Below are 21482 nucleotides of genomic sequence, written 5' to 3' on the forward strand. Positions count from 1 at the left end.
ACCTATGACCTAGAGTTGTATGCATTAGTGTAGTCTCTTAAAAAATGGAGGCATTATTTACTACCAAAGGAATTGTGGTGTTCATAGACAACCAGGCTTTGAGTTATATTAACACTCAAGAGAAGCTTAGAAATAGGCATTTGAAATGGATGGAATACCTCCAATCCTTCACCTTCACCATCAAGCATAAGAAGGGGAAACTCAACAAGGTGGCAGATGCTTTAAGCAAGAAGTTGTTGATAGTTCAAGAGTTACAGTTGCAGAGCATAGGAATAGAAGGCTTCAAGGACCTCTATGAAGGAGATGAAGATTTCTCGTCAGCTTACAAGGTTTGCAAGGAGTTTGAGAAACATTTCCATGGTGAGTATGCAGATTACACTCTCCAAAATGGTCCCTTGTTCAAAGGTAATCAGTTGTGTGTGCCAAGAGGATCCATGAGGGAAAACCTCATCCAAGAGAAACACAATGATAGTTTAAGTGGACACTTTGGAGTCAACAAAACCTTGGATCTAGTACAGAGGTACTATTATTGGCCAAAGTTGCCAAGAGATGTAAAGAGGTATGTGGAGCAATGTGGTGTGTGTCAAAGAGCAAAAGGAGGATCAAGCAATGATGGTCTCTATCAACCATTACCAGTCCCAAATAGGCCTTAGGAATGTATAAGCATGGACTTTGTAGTAGGACTTCCCAAGACAAAGACAGGTATGGACAACATCTATGTGGTAGTAGATAGATTTTCCAAGATGAGCCATTTCATTACATGTAAGACTACACATGATGCTAGCTATGTTGCACATCTCTTCTTTAAGGAGATTGTTAGGATTCATGGACTCCCTTTAAGCATTGTTTCAGATAGGGACAGCAAGTTCATGGGCCATTTTTGGCAATTATTATGGAGGAGACTTGGAACTAATCTCTCATTTAGCTCAACTTACCATCCACAAACTGATGGTCAAACTGAAGTCATCAATAGGGTGTTAGGCAAATTGTTGAGGTGTTTAACTAAGGAGTATGGATAGACATGGGACCTAATAATTCCTCAAGTAGAGTATGCATATAATGATAGTGTGAATAGGACCACTAGAAAGAGTCCTTTTGAGGTTGTCTATGGTAGACATCCAAGAGGGGTGTGTGAACTCAGGGAACTTAGTTCCATGGAGATGAAGAGTGGCCAAGCAGAGGACTTCACTCAAACGATCAAGGAAGTTCAAGAGCAAGTCAAGAAAGCCATCCTTGAATCCACTCAAAAACTGAAGGCAAAAATGGATGAGAAAAGGAGAGAGGTTCAGTTCAAGGTGGGTGACTTTGTGATGGTCCATTTGAGCAAAGCTAGGATGCAAAGTGGTAAGCCTACCAAACTGCAAATGAAGAGGGTAGGACCTTGTAGAATTCTGACAAAATATGGTGAGAACGCCTATAAGGTTGAACTTCCTTCAGACTTGGCCATTTCTCTAGTCTTTAATGTTGCTGATCTGATCATGTATAAGGGTGAGATAGAAGGGCAGATTGAGAACAAAGCCAAGGTACTACAAGACTTGGATGTGAATGCCTTACCTCAAGTGAAGCAGCCTATAACAAAGGAGATCTTGGATTCAAGGGTGAAGAAGTCTACTAGACACCAGGTCTACATGGAGCACTTAGTGAAGTGGGCAGATCAACCTGTGTCTGAAGCTACTTGGGTGGAGGAGAGCAAGTTCAAGAAGCTTTGCATTGATCCGGCTCTTCTCACTCCCCTAATTCCTTAGCTTGTTGTAGAGGGGGAGTATGGTGTAGAAGAACCCTTCAAAGGGCTCCCACCATTAGTTTTGGATTGTGTTATTTCTTCTCAATGAAGCCTTTGTATATAAAATAAGAGTCATGTGCTCATTGGTCCTAGTTAGGGTCCTAGTTGAGATCTTAGGGTCATAAGTCAAGTTTGAGATTTTCTTGAAAATAGAGGGTATGTGTTCCTTTGAGGTGTTTAGGGGTCCTTCTTAGCATGGTGGTGTCCTTAGGTTATCCCAATATGGGTCTAAGAGTCAAGAAAAGCAACATTGAGAAAGTTGCTCAAAAGTTGCAAAAGTTGCATGACAACTTTTAAAAGTTGTCAAGCAACTTTTCCACCATGAGGCCAAAATCTTTATTGTAGCATGGAAAACCCTAATATGGGCACATAAACTAAGGCAAAGGTTCTATAAGTAATTACAAACCCTAAGTTAAGGTGTTGGATGTCATATATTGTACGGCCCAAGCAAGGTGACTTGACTGTGCCTACAATTTTGTTGTCAGTCAACACAAATGGAGTAAAAAAAAGATCATTAATGGATTGATTTGCAAGAAAAACTATGTGGATTGTCTTCTATGGTGTAAATACTTTCATTTTGAACATATATACTAGGTTTTTGTTTGGCAAGTGTGGTGTGTTTGTAAATCTTTTGTAAATTGCTTCTCACTATCCAGTTTTGGACTGGTTTGAATAAATGGGTTCATAACTCCATTCCCCATTGTGGAATCACCATGAAACCATGGGGAATGAGAGTATAGACCTTTTACTATAATTCAATGCAAGAAGGGCCCTTGAAAATTCAAGGAGGCCATCTAAAGACCCATTCCTAGGCGATACTGGACAGTGCCCGACTAGGAAGGGTTAAGTTGCAGAGGTCTTGGAGAGCAAGGAAGGTCAGAGGAGGAGACACCCTTTGGAGGAGTTGTAGAGGGGTGAGTGGAGCACCATTGGTGTGAAGGAGGATTTTCTACTAATTCAGATAAGGTGGCAAGAGCATCAAACCCACACTGTGACCCTGGCAAGCCTAAAAACCCTTAATAACCTCAAAATCCACCTAGGGCAGTGTATGGACACTTGGAGGCCTAAAACCTAAAAAATCCTTGATTCCTTGCCAAATGAATAGAAAGTCTTTTGGGAAGTTTCACAAGCAAGTGCATCATTTGTGAGAGGGAGCCCTAAAGGACCGGGTAGGAGGCCTAATTGGTCATAATCCTTGTAGCCCTATTTTGTAGGCAAAACACAAAATAGTGAAATCGGTAAGGGGTAGAAAGATTGAAACCTCTTGGGGGCACATGAATGGGTGGAAAAACCATGTATTAGACCTTACCTATCCTTGCTAAGACCTGGGTAGATGTGAACAAGCCAAACCCTTATTAGCCTAAGTAAGGGTTCTTGAATCTCATGAGTAGGTGAGACCTTAGGAGTAGTTTTTCAACTTGTTGGTGGGTGGCTTGGGCAAGGTCAAGGGATTCCACAAGCAGGGGAAGTCTTAGAGACCCTAGGGTGTGGTTAGAACACCTGGTGATCCAAGGAAAGGATCCAAGAGCATAGACTAGGCTAGTCTATCCCAAACCCCATCCCATCATGGTGCAAGGCTCAAATGTAGAGAACATAGACTGCGAAGGTGCCATATGATGAGAAGCCCCTGAATCTAGAAGCCATCTCTCTTAATCATGACTGATAGTAGCACATAGAGATTTTCCTTTTCTTGTCCCAAAAGAGTGATTCTTCCCACTTGTAGAAGCCATGAATGCTTTCCCTTTTCCTTTTGAATGTGAGGAAGTGGAAGTTGATGAATCATCCTTCTTGTAGACATTAGGCAAATCAATGTTATGCTTATTGATGATATGTGTGAGCTCATCAATCTTCTTAGAATGGCAACGACACTCCTCATGACCAAACTTTTCACAATAGGCATAAGTAGGTCTCTCCCTCTTTGGTGAATTATCCCTCTTAGAAGAGGATGTATCTCCTTGTTGTGGAGAGGATGATGCTTTGTCCTTAGGCTTTGATTGCCATTTCTTCTTGTTTGAGTTGTCCTTTCCTTGATTTCCTTTGTTCCCTTGATTTGCCACTAATGCTTGAGACTTAGAAGCCTTAAGAATGCCCATGTTTATCAACTTAGTTTGTTCCATCATCAACATTTCATTGAAAGCATCAAATGTAGGCATTGTGTAGCTTGAACCCATTGTCATCCTATGGGTTTGGAAACTAGAAACAAATGTTGCATTTTCTTGTGGAAGCTTGCCTATCAAGTTGAATATCAATTGAGTATCCTTCTTATCAATTCCACAATCTTTGAGTTGTGCCCTCAACTCATTTGCCTTAGTGACATAATCTTGTATAGTATCAAAGTTCTTGGGATCTAACATGGTGAGATCACTATCAATTTGATATCCCCTAATCTCAACAACTTGACCATACAAGTCTTGAAACTTTTGCCAAGCATCCTTGATTAGAGTACACTTCTCAATATGAAAAAATGATATCCTTTGATACATACTTTCTTAAGGTACCAATTGCCATGATATTTTTAGTGAGCCAATCCAAGTGACCAACTGGATCAACCTTAGGATCAACGGGAGCAACAATAGTTCCATCAATGTAATGAGTGAGTCCTTTTTCCATAAGTTTACTCCATGCATCAATTTTCCAAGTAGCATAACTATGAGGAGTTAAGAGAGGAAACTTAGAAGAACCCATAGTAGCAAAAAGGAAGGAACACAAGATCACAAAAGCACAAGAGACACCCCCCAAATTCACTCAATCAAATTACCCCCCAAAAATGATGATTTTGGCACTTTATATGTAGTGCGTGTACAATAGGCCACTTGCAAAACAAGGCTAAGTGGACTTCTGATTTCAATTTACAACTTCTCAAAATGAGATCTAACAGACTTCAACAAATACTGGTAGTGATCTAAACTGAGATCCAAGCAAAATGCAAGTACCAAATATGTCAAAAATGGCCAAATAATGAAAGTAAAATTTCTACTTGCAATTACTGCAAACAAATGGTAGATTATGAAAGTAGATGAAAATATATGCACTTTCAAAAAAAATGGCACCTGAAAAGGAGTCCATATGAGCCCAAATGAAGCCTCCAAAGTTGTAAAAATCAGGATTTCATGATTTCTGAAAAAACCTGTATGCAAAAATCAAAAAAATTATGTACCACTGTACAGCTCATGAAATTCTACCCCAAAACAAAAAAAATTGCTCATAAACCCGAGTCCGGATGAGTGAGATATTGCTATTTGAAAATTGCCTGCAAAATTATAATTTCTGGAAAATTTCTACAGTAGCGTCAAACTTCAAATGCCTCTAGATTTGGCCTCTAAAGTCCGATTTGGATGAAACAAAAGGCAAAACTGACATTCTTGGACCTCCTCAATTCAATGGTAACCTCATATTTGACCCATCAAGCTTCAATAATAACCTGCAATAGAAAACTCCAAAATACACAATACCAAATAGCATCAAATTTCTCTCAATTAGCAAACCAATGACACTCTAATGGTTCTGATACCATGTGAGATTTTGCCAAGATCTAGAGGCAATGGAAAGCACAAATAGAGAAAACAAAATATAGGATAAGAATAAACTATGTTCTCATCAATAGATAAATGATCAATTGTTCCATTACATACAATGTAGATGAGCCTGCTTATATAGGCAAGGCTAGGGATATGTGAGCACACAAACATGACATGTGGCTCAATAAGAAACAAGGGTAGGTAGGAAATAGGTGTGGATAGGTAGGAGAAACAATATAATAGTCCACGTGAGGTGGATCACCCACTGAATGTGGAGTGTAACAACAAGATCAACACCATAAAAGGTGGAAATTCTCCTACACACACTATCCCAATGTGGCACAAACACCCAAGTGTCTCATACTCAAACTATTATGAAATGCATTTCCTAAGTAAACTTACGTAAGTGCAATAATATCCAAGATGAATAATTATTTACACCAACAGAACTAATTAACCATTCACCAATGTACATATTTACTGCAGAAGATTAAGCATACATGAAAAGATATACAAAGACATACAGATTTATCTCATGGAAACCCAATATGGAGAAAACCACGGTGTGAGTAGGAACTCACAAAATTTGTACTCTTCTAGATTACGCGCAGTGAAGAGCCATCCCTATTAGGAGATTACAAAGACACTGGTTAGGTGCCACCCGATTAAGGGATTTTGATCAAGGCCAGTTAGTGCCTTTACCCTGTTAAAGGTAGCCTAGTTAAAAGACTTAGAACATCAGTTAAGATGTTACCCGGTTAAGGGATTTATACAATGGGACCTGTTAAAGTCCACCCAGTTAAGGGATTTATATTGCATTCATTTCAAAACAAAATATAAATGATCGGATACATGAAGCTACACATTAGCCTAATAAGATCACAATTAGGCATCAGTCTTGGTTTGCATTAGTTGTTCTTGTCCTTCACAACTCTGCCTTCTGCCAGTTTGCTGATACTTAAATCTTCCATTATCGGTCCTCTTTCACTTGAGTCACTGCTCCGTGAAACCCCTACTCTATTGGTCTTCTGTCACTCAGCTCTGCACACTCTAAAACTCCCCTTGTGTCCTTTTTCACATTAACTTCATTCACCTTGACAACAACCCTCTCAAGAATGAGATATGTGAATTTATAGACCCTTAAGTCTTTCGCCAACTTTTCCCTCCAAAACATACATTTCAAAATTATGTTATCAAGCCTTAAAATGTGCTTCTGAAATCATGTAGGAATCTTTGTCAATATTTCTATTGGTTGACTGAGAGAAGACTTTCGATTTAACTGGTTGTAACTGAACATTACCAGTCTGTCGGTTACCGACTTTTCCGATGAACCGATCACAACCTTGTCTGGCCGATTTCTTCCTATGTACCAGTTTAGTCTTTTCTTAGCTGGTGGATGTCTTCCATACCGATCTACTCACCGCTACTCGATCACCTTACTATTTGCTAGTCTACTACTTATTGGTCTACTGCTTGTTGGTATACTTACTGTCTGGCGGTTTACTCACTGCTCGGTTTTCTTACTCCCTAAGGATTGGGAAGACTAAGGAGATGATGTTGTTGCCAACAATGACAACCATATCATTTACGGGTCATACAAAATGTTAGGTCCAATATGGAAACCTAATGTACTGAGAGGGGAGGGGTGAATCAGTACTTCAAATCCTTTTATCAACAATATCTTCACTATTATGCATAAACCACAAACCATTGTAACATAACATAAAGTTAAAACAAATAAATAACAATCATACATGATTCACTCCATAACACATATATTTTGGTTACGCAGAAACTCTTGGTTAGAGAGAAAAACTACAGTGGGGATGGCACCCACAACTTCACTACTGCAATAATAAAGGTTGCTCGGTTAGAGCTACATGTTCAGCTATTTCTGATAGCTTACCCTGTTAGGAGTATGAAGATCTTTAGATCTACCTTGCTAAAGGATTTTACAACACTTATTCTAAATGTTGCACCTGGTTAAAGGCTTTACAATTTATAGACTTTGTTAGAGTCTTTTACCCTGTTAAAGGTTTCTCTTACAACTTCAAAATATTACAATAAAATCTTTACAAATATCTGCAACTTTACATCTGGAATGTTATAGCAGAGTCTATGTGCTCAAAATGAGATTACCTTGCTTATAGCATACCTCGGTAACCCATAAAGTAACTCGGTAAACCCTTCTGTTTACTCTATTCTTTGACTGTTCTCTGAAATCCTTCTCGGTGACCTTTGTGTCTCTGTAACAGTCATAACACTTAGTGCTTTCTTATGTATCACACATGTCTTGCTTCATACACCTCTATCTCTTCTTTTTTCATATATTTTGATCCTCAATTCATGCTATATAAATAGATATCTTATGTCGGTGATCAAGTTCATTGCTTTGATCTTACAAACATGATTTATCAAATGAATAAATATACAAAATATTTCATTGGATAGATGACCTCAAAATCATACAAAATATTTAAGTGCAATTTCCAATGTGATAATGGTTCTATGTTCCTCAATCTTGTAACATGTTTTCCCATGTGTGTCTAGATTCAATGAATCTGGTAACATGATTCACTCGGTGTATATCAACTTGATATATCATTGTTTCTGCTCGGTAGATAGCTTGGTGAATACTAGGCTTCGTGACTACTTTCGTCTATAACTAACTACTCTGTGCATACCGACTGAATGTTTCAGTAGTAGTAACCAACTAGAGTATATAGAATGACTTTTGGATATAAAACTAATGGAAACTATAATAAGTAGTAACAATCTCCCCTTTTGACATTAGTTGAGATGTTTGACAAAACTACTTTCAAAGTCATAACTCAAAAATCTATATACTTACAAAATTTTGACAAAACTAACAGCATATACTTTTGTCAATGAAATAGTATATTCAGATATACTCCCCTTATCAATATACTGTACAAAACTCTGATTTTGCATGCTCGGTGATCAATATTTTGTACTTGTTTTGTTTGGTGATCACTGCTCAGTATACTCCCCCTGTATACTACATTCCCCTCTATACTTTGATACGATACTCACTCCCTCTTTTTGACAAACATCAGAACTTAGTTACCATTCGATGGTGGCAACTGGTCAAAAATGGATTTGTACTTCATTCAAGCATCGGTGAGAGCGACAGAGAGGGAATCCTTAACACTGTCCATAAGTGAATTCTGAGCTGTAATGTCAGCTAATAGTGAAATTAGTCCATCTAAGGTGCTTCCCTCTTGCTGAGTGGATAGAGAGGTAGCTTTATGGATCTGTTCTTGGACGGATGAAAGATGAGGAATCAATAATGTTTGAAGTGTCATTATGTCCATCCTTATCTTGTGCTCTTCATTCCTGAGTTCCAATTGTTGAGCCATGAGCTTTTGTAACTTTGTATAAAAATTCTAAATGGAATTTGGCTCAGTGGTCAACTTATTTGAGAGATCGGTGATCTCTTTCTCAATCACTTCAGTTTTATTTTTAATATCTTTAATGAATAAAGAAAATGTATAGAGTTTCTGAAATAAATAAAGAATGTGCTTGAGTTGAGGGGTCAATTCAGCAATAAATTTGACAAGTTTAACTTTGCCAATAGCAATACTTTTATGTACCTCTTCAATCATTTTAGCAGTGAAATCCTTGTCCTTTAACTTGCTCAAATATTCAGATGCATCTACTCTAGATGTCTCTATCTTGGTTAGGAGTTCATCCAGTTGAATGTGGATGGTGGCATCTTTTGTCACTGTTGCTTCAGGTAGCATATCGGTTAAGAGTGCTTTCACCTTCTGAAGTACTTTACTTTTCTTTTGAATAGCCATTTGCTTCTCATGTTTGGCTTTGGCTTTGCATAGTTCACCGAATTCAATGAGTGCTTGCCCTTTTAATTTGGATATATCAACATTGGGAAACACTATTGGTTTTGACAAATCTAATTTGAAACTATGCTTTTTCATTTTCTTTTCTTTACCTTTCACTGGTTGAACTAAAACAATGGCTTGGGAGGCTTGTTGACCCTCAGTAGGTTACTCGGTAGACGCAACACTTTGGTCAGTTTCTTTAGCCTCTGTAGTGTCCTTTGGTGTCTCTGAGCTTGGTGTCTTGATTGTAACATTTTAAGTGCTAGAGGGAGCTTGAGAGGTCTGTTCTTGAGAAGTACCTTCTCCTGTTGTTGACTTGTGACCTTTTGTGCCTTGTTCCATATCATGAGGGGCCTCGGTTGAAACAAGATGATTGACCAGAGGATAGGGCTGAACTTGTTCCAAAACTGATTCACTGGATACAAGTTGGGCATAAGCATTCCCTTCTATCATTTCTTGTTCTGGTGCCTCAGTGTCCATGATATCCTCATCAACTTTTATAGTGTCAGCAGGATCTTGCTCGGTGACATCAACTATTTCAACTTCAGCTTGCTCACCAGCATACTTGATTTGAAATATTTCCTGCCATTTTTCTTTAGTCTCATTCTCTACATCCAAGTAAAGGCCATTCATCAATTTCAAGGCTCTTTGCTTGACTAGGAATTTTGTGTGGTAGTTTTTCAGATGTTCGGTGATCTCGTCTACCGACATGTCTGGGAAAAGATGTACCAGACTTCTTTCTCTCATCTGTTTCTCTAAGTCCATGGCATACTTCCACCTATTGTCAATATGCAAATATAATTCATTTGGAAGAGATTTACATACTTCCAATGGAACCAATCGGAATTTCAATAGTGTGCAGATGATAGCTTCTTCTATTTGTCTCTTTTCATCATCAGATCTGGATTCATATTTTACATATCTGAATGATCCAAATCCACCATATTGCTTCAGATTAGCACAAAAAATTTTAACACTATGTACATTTACCTTTGTACTCTTGACAATCTGAAATTTGTTTTTGTCTTCAGATTCAGTGTCACTAGACTCTTTAGTCAAAATGAGTCTTCGAGTAGATTTCTTGGAAGTTTTTGTTACCTTGGGTGCGGCCTTTGTTTTCTTACTCGGTGATGTTGTAGATGCTCTTGTGTTAGGTCGCTTTGCTGGAGGAGTCGGTGATACTTTTGATGTATCCTGTTTCTTTCTTTTCAAAACTTTCCCTTTAGGCAATTCGGTGCTCAGTGTTATAGCTACCTCTTGGGCTTCAAATTCCTCTTTGGTGATGGCTATAGTGCCCTTGACAGGTGTGGAGGAAGAACCTTCTCTAAATTTCTCTGTTAATACCTTGATCATTTTTGTTGCCTTCCTTGTAGCTTTGGGCACTACAATGCTCATTTTTACTTTTTCCTTCACTTCTTCATATGTTCCATACCTCAGCTCGGTAGCATGCCTTGGTAATGTAAGAAAAGCATCTATCTATTGTTGTGTGATGTCAAAATCAATCTCATAAACCATAGGTGGCAAAGATTGAGTTCTCGGTTCCACAACATTAACATAGCAGTAATCAGTGTCCACTTCAAAACATATGTCATCCTTGTATCTCTCCACTAACTTGGGTGGAATTCTATATCTGTTATGCATCTTCTCCTGAAACTTGTTGAAATAATCATCCATAACATAATTAAAATTATCACCTAGCTTCTTGATGAAGTCATTGATTTGATGGGTGATTGGTCAGTGTAGTTCCCAAAAAACTTTACCGACTGATGGAAAGAATTTCTCAAAATAGAAAAACATGCATACCAGAAGTGATCCAAATTTTAGTGTATTAGCCGAATTGTTCTTCTTTGGCTTCCTTATGGTATTGGCATTCTCAAATAGGTTTTTCAACAATACCTCACATAAATCAATTTTCATGCCTTTCTTCACAATTTTATATGCTAAGTTGACTATTGCATAGGGTACATTATTTTCCCTTGCTGATTGGAAAAAACAATAACCTATTACTCTAATGGAAAACTCTAGCTCTGCATCTGTGACATTGTTCAATTTCAGTCCTCTGCAATCAGATTCTACTCTGGTTAAATTGATCAATTCCTTCTGTGATATCATTTTCTAAGCTCGGGCATGATCATGAATAGGGTAGCCAGTGATCAAATGAATGATTTCCTTGGTGATCTTAAACGGTTGCTCTTCTAGCCACATGAAGTCATCATGAACTTTGCTCAGAACAAACTTGACCCATTGGGGTTTGAAGACATAGGGATAGGTTAGGGCTTCGGTCAATCCCTTGATTTTGATGTGTTCATATTTGCTATCCATTTTACCATCAGTACACAATTCATCATATGTGTCTTTGATTTCAACATGACCTAGTTCCTCAACTTGACACTTAGTGAAGAATCTCACATCCTCGACTAATAAAACTCTATCCGGAATGAGTGAAAATACAGTTTTGTCATCTGGTTCAGATGCAATTTTGGGAGTTAAAGAGTATTTCAGTGAGGGCTTTTCAATGTTATCAACAACAATGAGCTTCTAGATCTTAGGGGCCATTGCAGGTTTCAGATAAATACTAACAAAAGATCCTTAGGGTTTGAAGACTTTCAAATGGCAGATGCTTTCTATTTAGCAAATAATAACAACTTGATATGATCGATAAACTATCTTGATAATGTGTTGTGATTGATGTAAATACCTTTGAATTTGCTTCGGAGGAGGTTTGATCGCCTTTGATTCGCTTTGCTCTACTTTCTTGAAAACTTGGTGAGTGAAAAATGACCGCGCAATAGCTTTAAGTATTCATTGTACCTCATCGGGCTTCGTGCAGTTAGGTCAGAAAACATTAAATGCACTCGGTACCACTACTTCTTTTTATGCTTTTACCAAGTAACCAGACTTCCTGCATTTACCAATTTGACAGGATTCCAAAAGACTTTGATAAAATTTTAATTTTTCTAATGCATCTTTAATTATGCAGATTTTGAATTAATGTACAAGATGAAATAGGAACTGTTAAGATTTGACCTTTGAGAGAATGCAATCCCTTCATACCTTTCCTGATTAATTTGGAGTAGGTGCACCTAGCTCGGTAGATAAGGTACTTTCTTCATTTGACACAATTTCCTTCTTTTTCCAAATCATTTGTAATTTGCATTTTATTTCCTCAGTGTCTCCTCTAGGTTGATCTCTGCAATCTCTAGCCAAGTGTCCAACTTTGTGATGATGAAAACATGCCATACCAGGATTTCTCCATGATATTTGGTTGTTCATTCTAAACCTTATAAAGAAGTTGGCACCTATATGTCCATATCTTCCACAAAATTCACACAATATCCTTGTATTGTAATCCCATGGTACTGTAGAATACTGTTGGTAAGGATTTGTGTGAGTTCGGTAGCCTCTAGTATTTGTTCGATGTGTAGACCACATATAGTTTTTCTGTTTAAACCAACACTCCTTGGTACTATGTCCATATCTATTGCAATTTTTACAAAACTCTTTGAATTTTGCCTTCTTATAATTGCTAGTAGACTTTGTCCTACATTGGTTAGATGTGTGACCATATTTGTTGCAATTGTGACAATAACCATTAGACCTAGTGACATTCGGTTGCTTACCTTTTCTAATTTGGCATATGTTAGCAGTGTGACCTTGTTTTCCACAGTAGTTGCAAATAGACTTCTTTCCTTTGATATTCTTCTTATTTCCAACTTGCTTTGATGATTCTCCTCTCTCGGTTGTATGGATTCCCTTCTCGGTAGAGTCTTTTCCTTTGTAACCGAGTCCTGCTTCTTTGTTGGGTCTTCTTGTATTCAGTTGCTCATCCAACATCTTTGATGCTTCATAACTCTTTTTCAGTGTTTCCTTGGATTTCTTTTCTATTTCAAGTTCATTGGTCAACCTTGATACTTCAAGTTTCAATGCTTGATTCTCATCATCTTTCAGATTTGCCCCATGATGTGCATAGCCCAATTGATCTAATAGATTTTGTTGAATCCTAGTCAACCTTGTGATTTCATCATTCTTTTCAGATACTAATGCTTCAAGTTGTTGTTTTTCTCTTACTTTATCTTCAGCTGTCCTTAATGCATCAAGATTCTCAGTCATCTATGTGTTGAAATGTTCATGTCCTCTTTTCATTGCTTTTAGTTGATCAGTCAGTGCTTTGTTTTTCTCCTTCAATTCTTTAATCATCTCTTCAGTCTCTTCAGATATGTTGTTCTCAGATGATGTTTCAATTTGTTCCACTAACTCTTGAGAGTCCTGCAAATCATCATATAATCTCCTTCTAACTTTCAATGATTTTTGCATTTGTCTTTGCATGTCTGCAATCACTTGGTTAGCATGATCCAACTCTTCTTGTAGATACACAATTTTCTGAGATTGTTTATAGCCTTCCATTGATAAGATCTTTCTCTTTAGGTTGTTAAACCCTTTTCCAAGATTAGAGCTCTGATACCAATTGTTAGGCCCAATATAGAAAGCTAACGTACTGAGAGGGGAGGGGTGAATCAGTACTTCAAATCCTTTTATCAACAATATCTTCACTGTTATGCATAAACCACAAACTGTTGTAACATAACATAAAGTTAAAACAAATAAATAACAATCATACATGATTCACTCCATAACACATATATTTTGGTTACGCAGAAACTCTTGGTTAGAGAGAAAAACTGCGGTGGGGATGGCACCCACAACTTCACTACTACAATAATAAAGGTTGCTCGGTTAGAGCTACATGTTCAGCTATTTCTGATAGCTTACCCTGTTAGGAGTATGAAGATCTTTAGATCTACCTTGCTAAAGGATTTTACAACACTTATTCTAAATATTGCACCTAGTTAAAGGCTTTACAATTTATAGACTTTGTTAGAGTCTTTTACCCTGTTAAAGGTTTCTCTTACAACTTCAAAATATTACAATAAATCTTTACAAATATCTGCAACTTTACATCTGGAATTTTATAGGCGCAAATTCTATGTGCTCAAAATGAGATTACCTTACTTATAGCATACCTCGGTAACCCATAAAGTAACTCAGTAAACCCTTATGTTTACTCTGTTCTTTGACTGTTCTCTGAAATCCTTCTCGGTGACCTCTGTGTTTCTGTAACAGTCATAACACTCAGTGCTTTCTTATGTATCACACATGTCTTGCTTCATACACCTCTATCTCTTCTTTTTTCATATATTTTGATCCTCAATTCATGTTGTATAAATAGATATCTTATGTCGATGATCAGGTTCATTACTTTGATCTTACAAACATGATTTATCGAATGAATAACTATACAAAATATTTCATTGGATAGATGACCTCAAAATCATACAAAATATTTAAGTGCAATTTCCAATGTGATAACGGTTCTATGTTCCTTGATCTTGTAACACATTTTCCCATGTGTGTCTAGATTCAATGAATCTGGTAACATGATTCACTCAGTGTATATCAACTCAGTGTATCATTGTTTCTGCTCAGTAGACATGGAATGTTACTCAGTAGACAGCTTGGTGAATACTGGGCTTTGTGACTACTTTCTTCTATAACCGATTGCTCTGTGCATATCGACTGAATGTTTCGGTAGTAGTAACTGACTAGAGTATATAGAATGACTTTTGGATATAAAACTAATGGCAACTATAATAAGTAGTAACAACAAAATTGCATCAGAATGCCAAAAAACTCACCCTTTGGCATTGCTGGAAAATTCTAAAAACTACTTTGTCAGTCCCATGGCCCCTGTTCCTGACAAGACTCCATAAAAGCCAAAATTCTCCCTTTTGCCATCAATGGCAAACACCATCGAAAATGAATGTCAAAATAAAGAAAAAAATTCTTTAAAGGTTTCTTGAGCAACTTTTAAAGAAGATTCCCATCAAGATTGAATTTGTTTCATGGTAGTAAAGTCGCCATGTAATACTGCAATGAAGACCTCCATATCGTCAACTGTCTTGGAGTCAGGTGCATGAATTAAGTGGTCTGCCTCTTTAATGTTCAGTTGCATGAAGTCTATAATTGGTGCTAAATAGCACTGAAGCTCTAACATGCTAAGACTTATTTTGTCTTCTTCATCTTTCAACTTTCTGAGTTGATGATTGAGCATTTTGATTTTTCCAGTGAAAGTTGATGTTGAACTACTAAGAGGATCAAATGAGCTTACTAGATCTTGAATCTCCTTTTGAATCTGATTTCTGTTATCATCCAAATCTTTGATTAAGATGCAAAAGTTTGAAGATTTCATCAGGAGTTGACCAACTTGCTATAGTGGTGTCTTAACTTCTTTTGTTCTAGTTGATAGAGCAACTTTTCCAACTGATATCTATTCCATTAGGTTATCTCCTCACTTTGTTTCATATTGTCTTATTGCAACCTTCTCCAGATCGGTTGCCTCTTAACTGATTGCTTTGACTAGAGTATTCAACTGATCAATAATGCGTGCAATATCATTAACTGCAATGTCCAGGATGAGATCAGAGAGAATTGTTTTGGCAGAGGTGAGGATTCTTGCCTTCTTTTTCTTTTCTCTCACTTTTACCTTTTCAGCTTGGATTCTCAATTTTTTTGAGACTTTCTTCAACTGTTTAGGGGTCATTTTCATTATATCTATAACTAAATCACCTTCTTCTTCTTACTCTATTCCTTCTTCAAATTTTAAGGGCTCAGCTTTTGAGCTAGTTGTTGTGATGATTCTTACCTTTTTCTTTACATTTTCCCTATTTAAGTCTAATTTTATTTTTACCAGAGGGGTATCCAACACTACTGTGTTATCTTTTATCTTCTCTTCCTCTTTTCCTTCCTCTTCTTTCTTCTCTTCCTCTTTTCCTTCCTCTGATTTCTTCCCTTTCTCTTTGCCTTCCTCTGTTTTCTTTTCTTCCTCATTTTCTTTCTTTGTTCTCTTTTCTTCCTCTATCTTCTTTTCTTCCTCTATTTTCTTTGTTCTCTTCTCTTCCTCATTTCCTTCCTCTATTCTCTTCTCTTCCTCAGTCCTCTTTTTTTCCTCTTTTCCTTCTTAAGAGAGATTAGGATTTGGTGTTGATAAGTTTTTGTGAGGTGTATCCTCATAAGGAATGTCTTCAACTAACACTTCATCTTGACCTGACAATTTAGTTTTATCGGCTTCCTCTATCGGGGAAGTATGAACCGGTTGTTCAATACCTGTTGTTAGATTGGGGATGTCTGACACAACAACTTCTATGATGTCCTCAACAGAGAACATATCAAATTCTTCAATGGATTCTTTAGCTTTTCCTTTATCAAGGACAGCTACCCCTTTGTCTTGTTTAGTTTTTTGTTCAATTTCTTCTTCAACCTTCTTTTGTTGGTCCATAATATCCTTCCACGGGGAAATACCTTCAATGTGCACTTCTCTAATTTCACCTACTACCACTCTTCCAGTTTTGTTCCTTATCTTAAAATTTTATCTAACAAATTTGATTGAATAATGCCATACAATTCACTGGGAGTTCTACAAAAGGTATGCAAGTTCCAGATCAAATCTCCCCAATTTTCCTCTTGTCTTCATCATTACTAAGAGAATATCTCCTTCCAACACCGGACAGACCTCCAAATTCTTTGATACCATGCACCATATTATCAATTGTTGCAGCTTTATTCCTTTCACTTCTTCTAACCTCTTTTACTTCCACATCTGACCCGGTGTCACCTTCTTTCTTATCATCTTTAAGTTTTGGGTCACTCTTTCTCTTTCTGGTGTAATTTACTCCTATCGGTCTATCTTTTCTTGGTGAAGATACCAGAGTACCTAGATTCTTTTCCTTAGTGTATGTTGTCGGTTTAGTTGTTGCAGTGCCCTTTGGTTTTGTTTTTGTCACTTTCTTCTTTTCACCGATCAATTCTTCATCTTTGGCAGGTGTGACCCCTTCTTGCTCACTTGCACAACTGGAGGTAGTGGCACCGAATGCTTCACCTCCATATTTCTTGTCAAGGGTATCAATCATTTTCTTTACTTTTCTTTTAATGATAAGCAGCTGAAGTTCTTGTTTTATTTTAGAACTTTCCTCTTCATATGTTCCAAACCTCTTTTCCTTCAAATCTACTGGTGTAGATAGAAGCATATTGATATGAATTTTAACCAAATCTGCTGCAACCTCATACCCCATAGGTGGAACCCAAAAAGTTTTGGGTTCAACTACTTGGACAATACAACAATCTGTATCTACAAGAAAACAAATGTTGTTCTTGTATTTCTGCACTATTCCAGTTGGAATTCTTTCCCTCTTGTGCATTATAGTTTAGAATTCTTTGAAATATCCCCACATTGCTTTCCCAAATTTATCTCCCAGATCCCTAATCATTTCACCTATCTAAACCATGATAGGTTTCTCCTGTGACCATACTACATTACCCTTACTGGGAAAATATTTTAGCACATGGAAGAATATACATACCAGTAGAGAGCCATATTTGAAGAATTGTTTCTTATCCTTATTTATTCTTTACATGTTCACCATGAATTGACTTTTAATCATCTCACATATATCATACATTGCATCTTCTTTGATAATCTGATATCCTACATGGATGGCACCGCTCGGCACACTGTTCATCTAGATTGATTGATATACCCTGTAACCCAACACTGCAGAGGCAAATCTTACTTGAGCATCCTCAATATGAGTTATAGTCATCTCTCCACTATCACACCGAGATATGGTTAACCGGGTGACTTTAGTTGATGAAATCATTCTTAGGGTTAATGCTTCACCGGTTGCATTGAACCTTGTCACTCTTTGAATCATCTCCTTTGTGATCTTGATCTATACATGATCTTCCAACCACAAAAATTGATCATGAACCCTGATCAATACATATCTAACCTAGTCACCATGAAACTAATCTGGAAATTCTACAGCATATGCCAAACCCTTGGTCTTCAGATATAGGAATCCCAATTTCAACTGATCATTTTCACAGAATCCTTTAAACTCACTTCGAATAAACTTATCTCCAAGTTCTTTGAGCTTGCAATGAATATAGTAGCGAATATCTTCTACCAACAATACACGAGAGGGCACAGATGATAAAGCACTGGTCTTGTCAATTTCACTGGCTTTCATCAGGTGTAGTTTGAACTCGGGTTGGGGTTCCTTGATAGCTTCAACCAACATAGGAGTCGATAACTATTCTGCCATGATGACCTTCAATCAAGATTTTCTCAAATGCAGTTAAAAGCCCCTTTCTTAGGGAATGCCAAACACCACTATCGCTCTGCTTGAATTTCTTTTTCACACAAACAAACCTTAGCAATTTTTAAATCGCCTTGGAACACACAAGAGCTCAAGAAAATTCACAAGTAGTTAGGTAAATAAAAATGTGTTACCATTTCCTTATTTATCCATTGAGATTTATCGGCACTAGGATCCAACAGTCAGATTTGAAGCTCACAACTTAAAGTACACTGATTTGACTTCACCGGTTATTTATTGTTGATACCGATACTCAAATAAATAACTTCAATTAAGAAATTTTAGACCAAATTTTGTGCATCACAACTATGCAGATAAACACATCCTTACATTTGTTAAGGGGATTCAAGAGTAATCTTACCATATGCGCTCCCCCTAGGCATTAGTATGCCTAGTTAGAAGTGGAATTGTCATCACCGATGGATGATGACTTGGTTTCAGAATGTCCTTGTCCTTCTTTTCCTTCATCCTTCTTGATCCATGTCTTTTTCATTTCATCTCTTATTTCTTCAGCTGTCTTCTTTCCTTTCAGGTCATTTTACTCATTTTTCTTGCTAAAATGATTCTTGTTTGCAAACCGGTTGTAGGATCAGCTTTTGCATTCTCTGGCTAGGTGGCCAATCTTATGGTAGTTAAATCATGCCATACCAGTTATCCTCCATGGTCCTGGATTGTTTTTCTGACCTTTCCTCATTCTACATTTTTCAACAACATGACCAAAATTACCACACATGACCAAAATTACCACACATGGAACAAGTGGCATTCACCTAATTACTCATTTTGTTAGGACTAACCGGTTTGAACAGTGGTCTTGATACCTTTGCCTTGAACCTACATTCTTCTGATTTGTGTCCAAACTTATTGCAAGTGAAGCAATGTCCATTAAATCTTTTTGCACTTGGTAGATTGCTTGATTGAGATCTACACCCATAAGCAGTGTGACCATATTTATGACAATTGTGGCAATAACCATCAAAAGTAAAAGTCTTTTTTTGAATAACTGGTTTATTCCTACAGTCATTGGTCTTATGACCCGATTTTCCACAATGATTACAAGAGAACTTGAAAGACTTCATACCTCTTGCTTCTGATTGATTTCTTTTATCATCCTTCATTCTTTTGGATTTAGATGATTCTCTTGTTTCCATAGGACCTAAACCGGGGTAACCAAGACCTGTTGTATCCTTTGTTCTTCTCTGAGCCTTCAACTGTCTATCTACCTTCTTAGATCTCTCATTGAATTTTCTCATCTTCTCATTTCTCTCATTTTCTATTTTCAACTCACTCTTAAGTTTTTCAATCTCTTTTATCATCCTCTCCTTTTCTTTTGCATTGTCATTCATTTGTTTGTGTATGTATTCATTTTCCTGAGTGAGCACTCGAATCTGTTCATCTTTCTCAATCATGATTGCATCATTTTCTCTCATGGAATCTTCAACATGTCTCCTGGCTCTTTTATCTTTTGAAAAATCTTCTTTTGCCTCTCTCTTTCTTTCGTCAGCACTTCTACTAGATTCTAGTATCTTAGTCATTCTCAAGGCCTGACCTTCATTTTCTCTTTTGAGATGTGTGATTTCTTTGGTCAGGTTCTTGTTCCTTCCCATGAGTTCTGAGACTCCTTCTTCAACTTCTTTAGATCCACTCTATTCAGAGAGTTGATCTATGATATCTTAACTCTCATTTAGCTATTGAGCCAATTCCTTCCTTTTAGCAAGACATTTTCTCAGTCTCTCTTTCAACTAAGCAATAATCTCATTGGCTTCATCAATCTGCTTCTAATATCGGTACTCTTCCATGATCTTTATCCTCAAGTTGTTAAGCTTCACTTTAGAGGAACTGAGCTCTGATATCAATTATTAGTCCCAACCGATACTGAAAGGGGAGGGGTGAATCAGTACATTACCGGTTTTTACTAATTGATACTTTAGCTTTAAATATGAACTAATTAACCATTCACCAATGTACACATTTATTGCAAAAGATTAAGCATACATGAAAAGATGCACAAAGACACACAGATTTATCTCGTGGAAACCCAATAGGGAGAAAACCATGGTGTGAGTAGGAACTCACAAAATTTGTACTCTTCTGGAGTACGCATGGTGAAGAGCCATCCTTGTTAGGAGATTACAAAGACACTGGTTAGGTGCCACCCGGTTAAGGGATTTTGATCAAGGTCAATTAGTGCCTTTACCCTGTTAAAGGTAGCCTAGTTAAAGGACTTAGAACATTAGTTAAGATGTTACCTGGTTAAGGGATTTATACAATGAGACCTGTTAAAGTCCACCCAGTTAAGGGATTTATATTGCAGTCATTTCAAAACAATAGATAAATGATCAAATACATGAAGCTACACATTAGCCTGATCATATCACAATTAGGGATCAGTCTTGGTTTGCATTGGTTGTGCCTATCCTTCACAACTCTACGTTCTGTCGGTTTGCTAATACTTGAATCTTGCATTGTCAATCCTCTATCACTTGAGTCACTGCTCTATGAAACCCCCACTCTACCAGTTTTTCTGTCACTCAGCTTTGCACACTCTAAAACTCCCCTTGTGTCCTTTTTCACATTAACTTCATTCACCTTGACAACAACCCTCTCAAGAATGAGATATGTGAATTTATAGACCCTTAAGTCTTCGCCAACTTTTCCCTCCAAAACATACATTTCAAAATTTCATTGTCAAGCCTTAAAATGTGCTTCTGAAATCATGCAGGAATCTCTGTCAATATTGTCGAACATGTCGATATGTCTGTTGGTTGACTGAGAGAAGATTTCCGATTTAACATGTTGTAATTGAACATTACCAGTCTGTCGGTTACCAACTTTTTTGGTGAACCGATCACAACCTTGTCTAGCTGATTTCTTCTTGTGTACCAGTTTAGTCTTTGCTTAGCCTATGGACATCTTCCTTACCGATCTACTCACCACTACTCGATCACCTTACTGCTTACCGGTCTAGTACTTTTCGGTCTATTGCTTGTCGGTATACTTACTGTCTGTCGGTTTACTCACTGCCCGGTTTGCTTACTCCCTAAGGATTGGGAAGACTAAGGAGATGATGTTGCCAACAATGACAACCATATCATTTACTGGTTATACA

The 21482-nt window shown here is 37.3% G+C and overlaps 1 protein-coding gene across 1 annotated transcript in view; it reads right to left on the reverse strand.

Moving 5' to 3' along the window:
• The window catches only part of LOC131858262 (uncharacterized), an 87700-nt gene extending 67720 nt beyond the window's left edge, over positions 1-19980 (reverse strand). The window contains exons 1-2 of the mRNA XM_059211453.1: positions 19455-19980; positions 19195-19297 (exon numbers count right to left, since the gene is read on the reverse strand). Coding sequence (XP_059067436.1) covers positions 19195-19297; positions 19455-19980 — 629 coding nt within the window. The remainder of the gene's footprint in view (positions 1-19194; positions 19298-19454) is intronic.
• Between the last annotated feature and the right edge of the window lie 1502 nt (positions 19981-21482).

The sequence above is a fragment of the Cryptomeria japonica genome, chromosome 9, assembly GCF_030272615.1.
Source record: "Cryptomeria japonica chromosome 9, Sugi_1.0, whole genome shotgun sequence".
In the NCBI taxonomy this organism is placed as follows: Eukaryota; Viridiplantae; Streptophyta; class Pinopsida; order Cupressales; family Cupressaceae; genus Cryptomeria; species Cryptomeria japonica.